General features: G+C 30.1%; 2 protein-coding genes across 2 annotated transcripts; both read left to right on the top strand.

The window, feature by feature from the left end:
* The first annotated feature begins 443 nt into the window (after positions 1–443).
* Positions 444–3602, top strand: LOC129305490 (alkane hydroxylase MAH1-like). The gene is made up of 6 exons (XM_054945504.1): positions 444–480; positions 1285–1332; positions 2502–2689; positions 2794–2916; positions 3023–3199; positions 3288–3602. Exons 1-6 carry the CDS (start codon positions 444–446, stop codon positions 3600–3602), a joined length of 888 nt encoding a protein of 295 aa, XP_054801479.1.
* A 3595-nt stretch (positions 3603–7197) lies between these two features.
* On the top strand, positions 7198–8603 carry LOC129304350 (alkane hydroxylase MAH1-like). Its single transcript, XM_054943974.1, has one exon. It carries the CDS (start codon positions 7253–7255, stop codon positions 8435–8437), a length of 1185 nt encoding a protein of 394 aa, XP_054799949.1. The 5' UTR covers positions 7198–7252; the 3' UTR covers positions 8438–8603.
* Positions 8604–14818: the final 6215 nt, after the last annotated feature.

Genomic DNA, 14818 nt, shown 5'->3' with positions numbered 1-14818 from the left:
AACCATAATTAACTTTCAAAATCCTATTATCAACAATTTAGGACCTAGGGTTAACTCTAATCGATCCTAAGTCATCAAACCATGAATGAAATAAATCGATTAAATACTTAGAAATCTCCAAATAGCTTATTCATAACAATTAAACCAAAATCAGTTAATAGAAACCTCAAAGAATTTGAAACTCTAACGTTTTATCTCAACTACCAAGCTCAAGTCAACAAAAATAGAGGAAGTGGAAGTAGATTATAGTTTATAATTACTTAATAGAGGGTTAAGAAGCTTCAAATTGTGATCCAAAGTTCAAAAATGACAAATCCCAGCTCCTTCTCTCTATTCACCATTCTCCCTCTCCTCTCTTTTTTCCATTATCTGAAGACTTGTTTAGAAAACAGGCCCGCAATGACGTTCACGAGTGGTCGTACCTATTAATTTTGCATCAACGCATGGGTGAACATCGAGGGTCGATTATGCTTACTCAACGTTCGTCCGCAAATGGATGAGCATTGAATGGACATTTGGATAAATATGGCTCTTCTTTGCCGTGTCCGCCGACAGGCAACCACATAACCCTTAAACCCCCACAAATCACTTGTTAACCTCATCTCCCACCGAAACAGCTCTAAAATTAACATTAATCAAGTCCCCAAATCAAGCCAAATAACTCTTAATACTCAATCACAAAATCAAGATGTTACACATTCTCCCATTAAAATTTTCCTGAGTTAATTTTTTTTTTGGTACTCATCTTTCATATTTTTAGCATCTAGCATAAGTATTTTAATTTCAATATTCATCTTTAGCATTTTTAGTTTTCAGTTTTTTGTTATTTTTTAAAAATCATCAAAGATGTTTTCAATAATCATTTTCCATGTTTTTTCAAGACTATAAAAAGATCTTATCTTTCCTTATTTTTTGGTCTAAAATCATGTAAGATGTGTATTGAGGACATTTAAAGTGACCACTTAAAAGAATAAGAAAACCGAGTACTAAAATGTCAAAAAAATGACTATTAAAATTGTATGAGGTGAGAACTGAAAAAAATTAATTAAAAAATTTTAATCACTATTAAGGATTATATATAGTCTTTTTCTAAAATTTTAAGATTTTAAATTTTTTTTTTGTAAGTATAAAGAATAGGCTTTGTTGATAGCAAAAAATATTTCCCTTGAAGTACTGAGAGCAATGGAATGACTATAGCACTTAGTAAATTTGCCAAAAGATGACAATGATTTATTTGACATGCCGGATGATTGGTTATGAAGGGTTGCTGTTTCGTTATTGTAGGTTGTTCTGGTATATTACTCTTTCTCTGTGCCTATTTTGCCTTGGGAGGTTGGTTTACACATATAACCTTTATAACTTCATGGTATATATGGATTGGCAAGCCATTATTTAGAAGGTTGCAACTTCTTAACCAACTGCTATAGTCTGTATTCTTACTAATAGTTTAACACACACTTTATTGTTACTATGGGGTCCTAATGAAGTACAAGGAGATTTTACATGGTATCAATTTGGTGGGTGTTGGACTTTTGTCGCTCTGGATGGTGCCTTCAGACTAATAGGTTCATGTTACGTCAATTAAAACTTGCTCCACTTGTTCAATTGCATCCTTATAATGCAATAATAACTTTTCCTGGTCCAATCGATGTTATAACCAAATTAAATATCCACAAAAAAGAGACAAAATGGAAAGAAACTAATACTTTGCATGAGCAAGAAAGAGAAGAAGGGAGAAAGAAAAGTGAGGGAGAAAAGTGAAGGAAAGCAAAATGAGGGAGAGAAAAATAAAAAAAAATACGTAGGATGCACATAATTTTCCTAAACTTTTCTTTCAAAAAAGGGAAGGTTTTGAACGGAAAACCCCACTTTCAAATTTTTCCACAATTTTTTTTTATCTTTTGCCTCTCTATATATATATATATATATGCATATGCATATGCTTCCCTCCATATATTTGATTGTAGTTTAAAATTTTTAGATTATTGTATGTTTAATAATTCAAAACATAAAATTTAAAATTAGATAAACTAATTTGCAATTATATTTTTATTTCATTAGGATCAATAAGAAAATTATATAAATAATATGTTAAAATATTAAATTTTATTATGTATATATAAGTATTTTTTTACAAATAATAAAGTTATTATTATCTATTTGAATTAACAACTTTTTTCTTATTTTCACTGGCTCAATCAAACATAATGAGAGCTGGCCAGAATAAAAAATAAAAAATCAGGCATAGAGAGAAAATCACTTCTCTCTCTTTTTCCTTCTCTTTCCCCGCATTTTCCCTTCACCATATTTTTCCTGCTAGCCTAGTCTACTACCTAACAGTCCAGTACTGCCTCACTACTATCCAATACTAATGCAAACCAGAATATCAGCAAGCAGGATTGAACGGCATTGGCTTATAGGAGCACAATTTGAACATTATTCTCCTTCTCTATTCATTGGCTATATAATTGTATTTGTATAGCACATCGTATGATCTATAGAAGCAAAGCTCTCCGTTTGTATTCATGACTACACAACTCAAGTTCTGCAAAGAAAGGGAGGCACTGGTAATTTCCTCGGACCCTGGTTTACTGGAATGAACTATTTGGTGACCTGTGACCACATGAACGTACATCGCATTATGAGCAAGAATTTCGCTAACTACATTAAAGGGCATGACCTTCGCGAGGTTCTCGATGCTCTTGGTGATTCTATTTTTACTGTAGATTCAGATGCATGGGAACACTAAGGGCACTTCAGCATTCACTTTTCAAAACAAAATGCTTCGAGAAGTTTCGGGAGAAGATTATTTGTGAGAAGGTGGAGAGTTGTTTGATTCCTCTTCTTGATCATGTCGAGAAGCGAGGAGTTGAAGTGGATGTGCAAGACGTGTTTGGTCGCTTCAACTTTGACGCTGTTTCCTCTATAGTCTTAGGATTTGATCCAAAAAGCCCCACACTAGATTTCCAAGATGTTGCATGCATGATAGCCTTTTGACGAAGTAGGAGAGTTCATATTTTAGAGACACACAATACCTAAAAGCATCTGGAAGCTTCAGAGATGGCTTGGAATCGGACCAGAGAAGAAGATGGCCCGAGCATGTGAAGTGTTTGACCGATTCCTCGATGAAAGTATAGCATCAAAGAGAGAAAAGCTCCAAAAAATCAACGGAAACGAGAAGGAAACCGATGATTTGCTCGCATGTTTGATGAGGGGGACGAAGGAAAAGATGACGTGGATGACAAGATTCTAAGAGACATTGCTTTTAGTCTTCTTTTTGCAGGTAGATATACCATAACTTCAGCTCTCAATGGTTCTTTTGGCTTGTTGCTACACACCCTTCAGTAAAAGCAAAGATTCATGAAGAGATCAAAGAAGAAAAGGAAGTGAAAGATCAAGTATATCTCCACGCTGCTTTGTGTGAACGTTTGAGATTGTATCCTCCCGTACCTTTGGTTCTTAGGCAAACGATCAAACATGATATTCTTCCTAGTGGGCATGAGGTCAGTCCTAGTAATGTGATAATGACTTCTCTGTATGCTATGCGAAGGTATGAAGAAATATGGGAAAAAGATTGCTTGGAATTCAAACCAAAACGATAGATTTCAAAGTGAGGGGGCATTGTTCACATGCCATCATATAAGTTTAGTACTTTTACTGTATGTTCAAGGACATGCTTGGGTAAGGACTTATCTTTCACTCAAATGAAGATGATAGCTTCTGTTATCTTGTGTAACTACCAATTTCATATGGTGGAAGTCTGGAAGATCATCTTATTCTCCCACACTTTCAGTAGTGCATCAAATGAGATATGCTCTCGAGGTTCGAATCATTAAAAGACATTGACCAATATAATATAAAAGTAGAAGAAGGTAATTTATATTTTGTGTTGTATGTTTGAAGTCTTTTGTCATGCTTGTGTCTGTTTTTCTACTTCGGTAATGTTATTATGCATGTATTCATTGAACGGATATAATCAAGCCACTGATTGGCTTGCACCTGATAATGTTGCTGCAAAGATCATCGTACTGTAATGGCATGATGTTGTTGGCAATTAGTAAAATCTACTTTTGCACTCTTTAGATAATCAATGCATTCATTCAATTACTTCGGCCATCCCTTATATATAGGTAGGATAGGTATATATAGCATACAATGCTCACTCAAAACTTTCTATGGTCTATTATTTATGATGCATGGATACTAATACATGTATTAGATATGATAAATATTCGATACTTCGATACTTTTATTTTAAAAATATAAGAAACGATATATTTTTTATACATGCACACACACATACACACATACATACATATAAACTATAATAAAAAAATTAAAAATATAATTTCAATTTAAAAAATATCCAAAATAGCATTCATATAAATTCCTGTAAAATAATATAAAGCAAAACATAACCGTTATTTTTACTATTATTCTATCTATACCTAATTATATATTTAAAAAAAATTAAAAATATAATTTTAATTTAGAAAATATCCAAAATAGCATATATATATAATCCTGTAAAATATGAAACAAAACATAATCATTACTTGTATTTTTATTCTATCCATACCTAATTGACTATAATCTAGTCTATGCTAATAGTTCCCCACCTATGGTTTAAATGCCAAAATATTTTATTCCTGCATTTTTATAATTAAAAAATAATTTTTATCTTTTTATTATATCTAAAACTTATTTTTAAGGAAGATCTAATATTTAATTTTAAAGGAAAATCACAAAAATTAGAAATAGAAAAGGTTAATATTGTAATATTAAAAAATTAATTTTTTAAAAAATACTCTTCAAGTATCAACTTTAAAGTACCAACTCATAATATAAAAATATTGGATATGCATCAAAAATAAAAAAAATAAAAAATAAAAAGTATCGGTGCTTTATAACCTATCATATGAGGCCTCTTGTCTTGTTTATATGTTTAAAATTCAACAAGTTTTAACTTTATCTATATTAAATATACTTATTTTAAAATAAAATACTCCAACATGCAATAAAATTTCCTACATTTAATAGTGGCTATATAGTGAAGATGAACATAATAATTATTGAGGTGCCTTTAAAATAGAACAAAAACATTATCTCGTTTTCCTATAAATAGGATTAGATGAGTATGTACGTTATATATTTATATATATTGCCTCTCTATATTATACACACAATTAGACTATTTATTTATTTATTTATTATTTTTTATATACTCTTTTTGATCTTATATATAGGTCACTTTTAATATTTCATCAGAATCAAAAAAATCTAGTTAACTTATCAATATTTGTTATAAAAAGATATAAGTTTTTTTAGTTTATTCTTAGTAAATGCATCATCCTTAAAAATATTTTATCTCTCATATAAAGCCTCTTACTCTATTTATAAGAAATTGTGAAAGAGTACAATTGAGAAAAAAAATGTACTCCATTAGTCTTGAATTATAAGACACTTTTGAAAAAAATTCGGTGTTACAAAATATAAGATACTTTGATAAAGGCTTAATATAATGAGTCTTCTTTCTCTTTTACCCCCTTCTAGAGATATTTTAGATTCTCATTCTTCTAACAATTAAAATCCTCATGGATCCGTCTGGTTACTGGAGAAGATGGCAGGCTCGTTGTGGTGGAGTGCTGATAAGAAACAATGGAGTTGCTAGATGTTGTTAGTTTTGCTTCTTTTGTCATTTCCTTTCCTCCTTCGATCACTGAAATGGTTGGCATTTCACAAGGGCTGGATCTATATGTTCTAGGATGAGACTTCAAGGAGTCAATGTTTTTCACAGATCGACCTAAGGCATTGAACCTTCTCTTGCGGTATGAGATTGAAAATTATCCGTTCAGAGATATCATCCATTGTGCTAGATTCATCTTATTTAGGGGTAGTTGTCTCTTTGAATTTTATGTTTAGAGAGACTAATTGTTGTAGCCATTTAATTTGTTTGTTAGTTTTGCTATGAATCTTACCTTAACTATGGTGAACCATGAAAAGAGAACAAAATTTTGCTGAAGAAGGAGAACAAAAATTTAAACAAGAGGCCCAACATGGTAAGAATGTAACTCATAAGTCACAAGATTGTAAGATCAAATTTTATTAATGATTTAAGAATTTTATTAATGGATGATTTGTGAGTACTTTTGTAAGACTTTTTAAACCTAGAAAGTATAATGTATGAAAGAATATCATCAAAGTTTATCTAGTCAGCAAGAATTTTAATGTATTTTAATAAAAAATTATTTTTTTTAAAAAAAATTATTTTGTGAGTTTCTACTATGTTTGTTTAAATTTTTGAAAATGATCTGGGAAAGAAAAAAGATTTTTGGTTATTTTAAAAAGTTACTTTAAGTAGTTTCTGAAAATAATTTAATGCTGCAAATAAGAAAGTATATGTTAAAGAGAGAAAATACACAAAAATACTGTAAAATAAAAATTAAGGAACACACTATAATATTTAAAAAAAATAACTAATAATTTTTTTATTATTATAACCAGTTATAAAATAATATATAGTTTTTATAAAATTTCTATAAAATAAATTTTTTTTTATAAAATTTATAAACTATGTAAAAATTATTTATTTTTTAAGCTTGAATGAACGGGTCCATTGTTGCTGTTGCTGTCGCTTTTCTTAATTTTCCCCGCCGACAAAACAAGTAAACTAAAGAGAGCCTATATATCAGGATAAGAAAGTAGACTTGTCACAGAGGATGGGGCCTATGAAAATCACCCTGAAGCTCCCTTCCACATTTATTTAGTTTTGATAATCATTAATCGAGCTCCAAGAAATTACTTCGAATTTTAACGTCACCACGTTCTTGGTTTAGAATTTTCATGATACTCTCTAATTTGTTTATTACGGGAAGAGCCCGAAGTCCGAAACCTCAACCTTCCTTCACCCATTCATTTCTCACCCTGGTTCTTATAACCTGATCTAGTCTTAAGTAGCTTGAATGATACTTTTATTCTTTGTACCACTGTATCTTCAAATGCACAATAACAATGTTACTACCTACCATGTTCTTCAAAAAGACAAGAACCCAGGTTACGTAAAGGTGGCGAAAAGGTCTCCAAGTAGTTGGAATATAATGTCGCCGAAAGGTGGCCAGGAGGACAGTGACTACTAAACATTGGCAACTTGTATTCATTTAAGAGCTTAATGTCGATCGAACTTAAGCGGAGAAAACACAAGTGCACTGATATCTGAAGAAGCAAAGTTATCCAATAATAGTCTACAATCATCATGCTCAGTTATGCACAAGTAGTGGTTGCAGGTTTTGCAGCACTCATCCTCTTCCTTTTTCATTGCTATCAGAGACGATGCTACAAAGACCCCCTCCTTAAAGACTGGCCTATATTGGGAATGCTACCACCAGTTCTCAGCAATTTAGGTCGGATTCATGACTATATAACTCAGGCTCTTCAAAGAAAAGAGGGTACAGGGAGCTTCGCTGGACCTTGGTTTACTGGAATGAACGGTTTGGTGACTTGCGACCCCATGAACGTACATCATATGATGAGTAAGAATTTCGCCCACTACACAAAAGGTCCAGAATTTCATGAGATTTTTGAACCTTTCGGGGAAGGGATTTTCACTGCAGATTCAGACACATGGAAGTATCACAGGGCACTTCTCCATTCCTTGTTTAAAACCCCAAGCTTCGAGAAGTTTCTGGAAAAGATCGTTCGAGAGAAGGTGGATTTCTGTCTTTCTCCTCTTCTTGATCATCTAGAAAGGCAGGGAATTGAAGTGGATCTGCATGACGTGTTCAATCGCCTCAACTTTGATATTATTTGCTCTATGGTCTTAGGATCTGACCTCAAAAGCGTTGCTGTTGATTCCCCAAAAGTTACATGTGAGAGAGCTTTCAATGAGGCTGAGGAGTTTATATTCTACAGATACTCAGTACCAAGATGCATCTGGAAACTTCAGAGATGGCTTCGAGTTGGAGCAGAGAAGAAGATGGCTGAAGCATGTCAATTGTTTGACCAATTCCTCTATGAAAGTATAGCATCAAAGAGAGAAGAGCTTAGCAAAAACAATGAAATGAAGAAAACAGAGGAGGACTTGCTGACAACTTTGATGAGGGAGGAACAAGGTAAAGAACATGTGAATGACAAGTTTCTAAGAGACACTGCTTTTCATCTTTTTGTCGCAGGTAGAGACACCATAACTTCAGCTCTCACGTGGTTCTTTTGGCTTGTCGCTACACACCCTTCAGTGGAGGCCAAGATTCTTGAAGAAATCAAAGAAGAAAAGGAAATGAAAAATCAAGTGTATCTCCATGGTGCTCTGTGTGAATCACTGAGACTGTTTTTAGAGAGAATTTTAATTAAAGATCATGAAAGAGAGATATTTACTAATGGATCACCAAAAAATTTGAAAATTCTCTACAAATTTTTTTTTTTTTTACTTCAATTGACATAAAATAAGTAGCTAAAAAACTGAAATGCCTTTTTGCAAAAGTAATAAGTGTACTTATTTAACTTTACTTATTAATTATTTGCTTGTACTTATTTGTTCCTTAATAGTACTTGTCAAGTAGTTAACTAGTTAATTTTGTAACTCCATAGTCTTAATAACATTACTTGTTAATTTCACAACTTTATTTGTTAATTCGTCAATATGACTTGTTAACTACTTAACTTGACTTGTGAATCCTTTACAAGACTTGTTCACTTAATTTGATTAAAAGCACCATTATTAGTTGCTAATTTTCTTACTTCACTTGTTAATCTACCGATATCAATCGTAAATTACCTGACTTCACTTGTTAATAATCATAATAATATCAACTATTAATTATCTTACTTTTACTTGTTAATTTATCAATATCAGTTATAAATTATATGACTTGTTAATAATCATACTAGTTCAATTATTTAGTCCTAAATACATAATCATTAGTTATTAATTCTTTAACTTTACTTGTCAATTTACCAATATCAGTTGCAACAAAAGGGTATCTTAGTCTTTTCAGCTACCCATTTAATTTCAATTTATTCTAAAAATCCTGCAGAAAATTTTAAATTTTTTTTTAGAGACTCACTGGTAAATATCTCTCTTTCATATGGTAGAAATTCTCCCCTATATCTACCTTTATTTATTATATGAACATATTTCAAATGAGATTACATCTAATAAAAAAATACATATGTGCAACAAAAAAAATAACTGCATACTTTATTTGGTAAAAATAAATATGAACTTTAATTATTCAATTCATTTTTGTTCGTTTAGAAAAAATATTCTTTTCACATTAAACACACAACAACAAAAAAATGACTTTTGGTGACCCAAAACTTGTCACTAAAGATTTTTAATAGTAACTTTTCATCTTTAAAGGGTTGCCACTAAAAGTTTGGTCACTAATGATTTTTAACTGTGACAAATATAGTCACCATCAAAAGTATACCTTTGCTGTCAAAACCCATTAGCAATTAGACTTTTAATGGCGATCTTTTGATGGTGAATAGTTTTTAGTAGCAACTTTTGGCCTCAACAAAAAGTCACCATGAAAAGTCATTTAAAAAAAAAACTAAAACAACCATCTCATGCCACATTAGCGTCTCTTCATGACACATCAATTGACGCCTTAGGTCATGTCACCCGCCATGTGCACCTCCTTATGCCATAACACGTGCCATATCACTTTGCCATAATGATATGCAGTGTTTGGTGTCTCCTGTGTTAGTAATGTCAAGAGATGATGTTACACATGACATACACATGGGATCTCAAGAAACCCTTTTAAAAGTTTGTTTGAGCTTAAACCAAAATTTAAAATCAATTAAACAAGACAATAAAAGCAAAGGAGTCACAAATGACACTTAAAATAATATTAAAACCATCAAGAAGTTTGCCCAAAAATGGCATAGTGTGTCACAGTTCAATGCTTTATTCACCATGAAAGATTTCATAGAATGAAGTCTCCACCTCTATGCCTCACGTAATGGTGTGACTGTTAATACATCGCAGCACGCGTCCACTGTCATGACAATAAACTGTTGTCATGACAGCTCTCTGAGCCAACTTCTAGAGCACTCCAATTCATTGTTTGATGTTTGATTTGAGTGATTCAAGTGTCCACACGTAGCTTTTAAAGCCACCTACCTATTGGCATTGGTCTCACACCTAAACATTGAGCCAAATGAGATTTGGACACCTAAACTCAAAATGGTATATTTTCTTCCCAAAATCAACTAAGTATTAATAGTCATGGAACCATTTAAACTAACTCAAATGGACTAGAAACAACTTGTACATGCATTCAAACCACCTAACAACATCCTAAACAAATTTTGACCATTCAAACCCTATATTCAACACAAATTCTATAGGGCTAACAAACATGTAATAACATTTCTAATGGCTAGGAAAGACATGTGAATTTCTACAAAAATAACACCTGTATTAGTATCTTGACCTCTTATAGCCATTACAACACAAATACAACATCTCAGGCCGAGATACCTATAGTTTACAATAGAAATCATGCAAATGCATCACAAAATAATATGTCCTAAGTTGGCATATGCATACAAGATTCATTACAAAACCAAAATAAATGGAAAGGATTATACAATTATTGGTTAATCTCCTCGATACTCAGTCACACCTTCCTTTCCCTTGCCCTTATTGCAGCTTTTCCTTATAAAATGTAACCACAGGATGTGTCAATGACTCAGTAACTAAATAGTCTAATCAAATTATTTGAGTGAGAAAACAGATAGTGTGCATGTGAAATGGCATTAAACACATGGAATGAGTCACATAAATCCACACATATGGCTATAGCATGATATGCATGATCCACACATTGCCTTATACCCTCCTTATGTTTCCCAACTAAATCTATAGGCTGACAACTCAATAAGACCAAATTTATGTGATTAAATTGGCTTAAGCTCACTATTAGTAAGAGGTAGCATCATCCAAAAGTGCCTTTACCTACTATAGATCATAATTCTCCCTATTCACGAATATTAGGGTTGTCGATGCCTAAGCTACCTTACATAGTACTGAAACTTTCAAATAATATAATACTAAACATTGGGGCCTCTATGGTGCTAATATATCATATGAATATTCGAACAATGTCCCCAATGATACACTAGGATGAACTCCTACCCTCTCATAATGGTCATGCCAAACATATGCTTAATGTTTTCAATATATAACCACAACAAATGATTTCTATTAAAGTATTCATTTCTATTTAAACCACAAAATTTCCCAAGTAATTATACTTAAAATAGCATTTATCTTTCAAATACTATAATACTAAGAACAACTTTTCATTCCACTTTACATAGGGTTTCCAAACCAAAATCATTCCATAATAACTATACTAGTACAAAACAAGAGCATTAACTTTAAAAAAAATCACAACACCATCCAGACACACAAATAGAAAGTTTAGACAATCCAATTACCTTAACCCTTTTACCATAAAAAGGATTATTGTGGTCAAACAACAGTTCCACATGTATCCACTACCACTACAATACCTGATCAATCACTAATCTACAATTTGAACTTTTAATTGTTAATTCACACACTAATTACCTCATTTATAACACAAAATTGGGTATCTATTATATCCAAAACCTCAATTTCATCCTAACAATTCTTCCAACACACTCCATTAATTCTATTTAACACCTAAACCCATAAGCAATGCCATTTCATTTAGCCACAATGCTCTTAATCTCCCCAATTCTACTTAGGGTTCATCTAACTCAAAGCCAAAAATTCTAAATCCAAACAAAACTCATAAACTTAGGGTTAGAAGCTTGATCTAGTTCCTTATGACCTTGTTTAAGCCAACGAATTCATCCATTACCTAAGAACAACTAAAAACAAATCCCAAATTACCCCAAACTTTTAGAAATTTGAATGTAGGAGAGGGAGAAGTGTAGGAAGCTTACCCAAGGATAAATGTTGCCCTAAATGCTTCTAAATTAGTCTAAAGGTCGTGCCTTAATAGTCACTGATCATTTTCTATTGCCTCCTAGTGTTTTATCTTTCCCTCTTCTGATTTTTTGTTACAACAATTGTAGATTTTTTGCCTATGCGTCACAGTGCATTGGCCTATCCATTACGGCACATGGCATAAAGACCCCTACACTCGAATTGAACCTCTCTCTATGCCAAGGCCTACTCAAACAATAATCTAGCCCTCTTCTAAGGTTGTCCAATGATCCATTAGCTATATTAGTTTTCCAAAAACATTATTAATAAAAAAATTCACTTAATTTTACTATTATACCCTTATAAACACCTAAAATTTTCAAAATTAAAATCCAGGATATGACATCACATTATGCCACATCACCTGACAACTTGTGCCATGTCACCACTATGTGATATGTCACACATTCATTGTGAAATATGTCCAAATCAAGATTTGAGCTCATGACCTCCACCTCTTAAGCCTCAAGTCCTTTTTTTTTTCAGTTAAACTGAAATACATCCGTAGTTATTATATGCGAAATGAAACATATATTATTTAACTATATATACATATATCAAATAATATATACAATATGATAAAATAATTTCATTTTAGAAATATATACATATATATTTTATTTTATTTTCATTTATTAATATGATAAAATAATTAATATGATTGTGCGCATATATATATATATATATATTATATTTTTTAATAAAATATTATTTTTGTTAGGAAAATAAACTTAAAATGAAATAATTTTTAAATATTAAATAATTTTTTATAAACATTTTAACCATTCTTTAATTTTTTAATTTTTTAAATAAAAATAATTAAGTACAGACTTTATTTATAAGTATGTATTATATTAGTTTATGTTAAATATATAACTTTTAATTTTTTTCATATTTTTCTCAAAAATTAATAAATAAATGATTAAAATTTTATCTTTTCCCAAGTTAAATGCTTCCCCTGCTTTTATTAAAAATAAATTTTATCTACAATTTTTGAATTATGTTAAAAATTATTTTTATAAAAATTTATTTTATGTAAATTTTGTTAATAGTCATTTTCAAAAATTATTTTTATTATATTTGAGATAGGAAAATGTTGGACATGTGATAAACTAAAAGTAGATGCTAAAAAAATTAAAATTAAAAATCTAAGTGGATATTTTATAATCAAAATAGAAAGAATCTTGTTATGACTCAATCTAGATTAGTTTAGACTTCTATTAAAGTCTTTTTAACAAAGTCAATCTCAAGATAATAAGAAATACTTTTTGATAATTTTACAATTTAAAATAAATAAAATTTAATAAGTTTATACATAATTTCATCCATAATTCAAATATTAACATTAATTAAACAATCAAGTTTACAATTCTCATACAATAATAATCCGAACAAATTTAACATTACAAATTAAACAATTTGAGTAATTTAAAAACAAGAACCGAATGAGGAAACATTACGACGGAATACCCCCATAATTGATGCTTATTTTTTTAATACTTGATGGTTTTTAACGGTCAAGTAATAGTGTGAGGCATTTTACAATGTACTTGACTAAAAACCATCAAGTATTCTTCACCTATTTTATTTATTGTTTATGTTAAATAATCATTAAATATAGAGTGTCTTATTTAAATAATTCTATAGTAGTGAAAAGTAGAGCTCTATAGACAGAATAGACACCATGTATATATCAAGTCGAGCATCAAGTGTGCAATGTGTCAAGTAGTTTGCAATACCACTTACATCTTATAATAGCTTCACAACTTTAACATTCCAATACTATTTATGTATATGTATACAAGTAAGAAAGTATCTATGTATAACTTATCCTAATTATACTTTAAAGAAATTTTTTGAAATAATTCATAAAAAATTATAAAAAATAATTCATTTATAATTTATATATAACTTAGCTTGATTATGTATACTAACTTAATAAGTTTATTATTAAAAAAATCCATAAGAAATTTATTAAATGTAATTAATAAAATAAGATTATTATTAAAATACTAGCTTAACAAGATAATTATTTTTAAAAGTAATTATTATTGATCTTATATATAATTTATTTCTCATTCTATATATAAATATCTTTAGTGGCAATAAATTTTTCTGCTAAAATTAATTATGTAAATTGATTTTTATAAAAATAATTTTTAATTTTTTTATAAATACTTTTGGCGGCAAGAACCTATCGCTACTAGAGGTAATATTTCATAAATTATTTTTATTTTATTAATTATTTTTTATGAAAATACTTTTTGCATTGATAGTTTGTTGCTGTTAAAAATAATTGTATAAATTATTTATAATTTGTTAATTAATTTTTATAAAAATTCTTTTGACGGTGACAGTTTTTCATTGCTAAAAGTAAATGTATAAGTTATTTTAAATTTTTAATTATTTTTGATGAAAATAACTAAAAGTAATTATATAAATTTTTTTTATTTTTTAATTTTTTTATGAAATACTTTTAACAGTAAAAAAATGTTGTTGCTAAAAGTAATTGTATAAATTATTTTTAATTTTTTAACTATTTTTTAAAATACTTTTGGCAGCAACAAATTGTCACCACTAAAAGTGATTTTTAGCGACGGCAATTAAAAGTCACTGCTAAAAGGGGGCTTTTTATGACAACATTTAAAAGTCACTACTAGAAGTCTACTTTTGTGACAAATTTTAGGGCAACACAATGCACTGTCAAAGGTCAAGTTTTAAAGTGATGTCTAATTTTTATCATTAAAAGTAAACTTTGGTGGTAATTTTTTTTTGTCACCATGAAAATTCATTTTTTTCTAATGACAAGTTGGGCCTACTTGATTCCCTATTTTC

This window comes from Prosopis cineraria, unplaced genomic scaffold (genome assembly GCF_029017545.1).
Source record: "Prosopis cineraria cultivar Desert tree isolate PC_DT_omini unplaced genomic scaffold, ASM2901754v1 PC3, whole genome shotgun sequence".
Classification (NCBI taxonomy): domain Eukaryota; kingdom Viridiplantae; phylum Streptophyta; class Magnoliopsida; order Fabales; family Fabaceae; genus Prosopis; species Prosopis cineraria.
This window is presented reverse-complemented; position numbering and strand designations above follow the sequence as displayed.

Bases quoted from the DNA above. Each gene is read 5' to 3' on its own strand.
- LOC129305490 (XM_054945504.1), top strand. From the start codon at position 444: ATGGGTGAACATCGAGGGTCGATTATGCTTACTCAAC. The intron at 481-1,284 runs GTTCGTCCGCAA...TCGTTATTGTAG, and splicing joins GTCGATTATGCTTACTCAAC to GTTGTTCTGGTATATTACTC. The intron at 1,333-2,501 runs GTTGGTTTACAC...TATGATCTATAG, and splicing joins TGCCTATTTTGCCTTGGGAG to AAGCAAAGCTCTCCGTTTGT.
- LOC129304350 (XM_054943974.1), top strand. From the start codon at position 7,253: ATGCTCAGTTATGCACAAGTAGTGGTTGCAGGTTTTGCAGCACTCATC.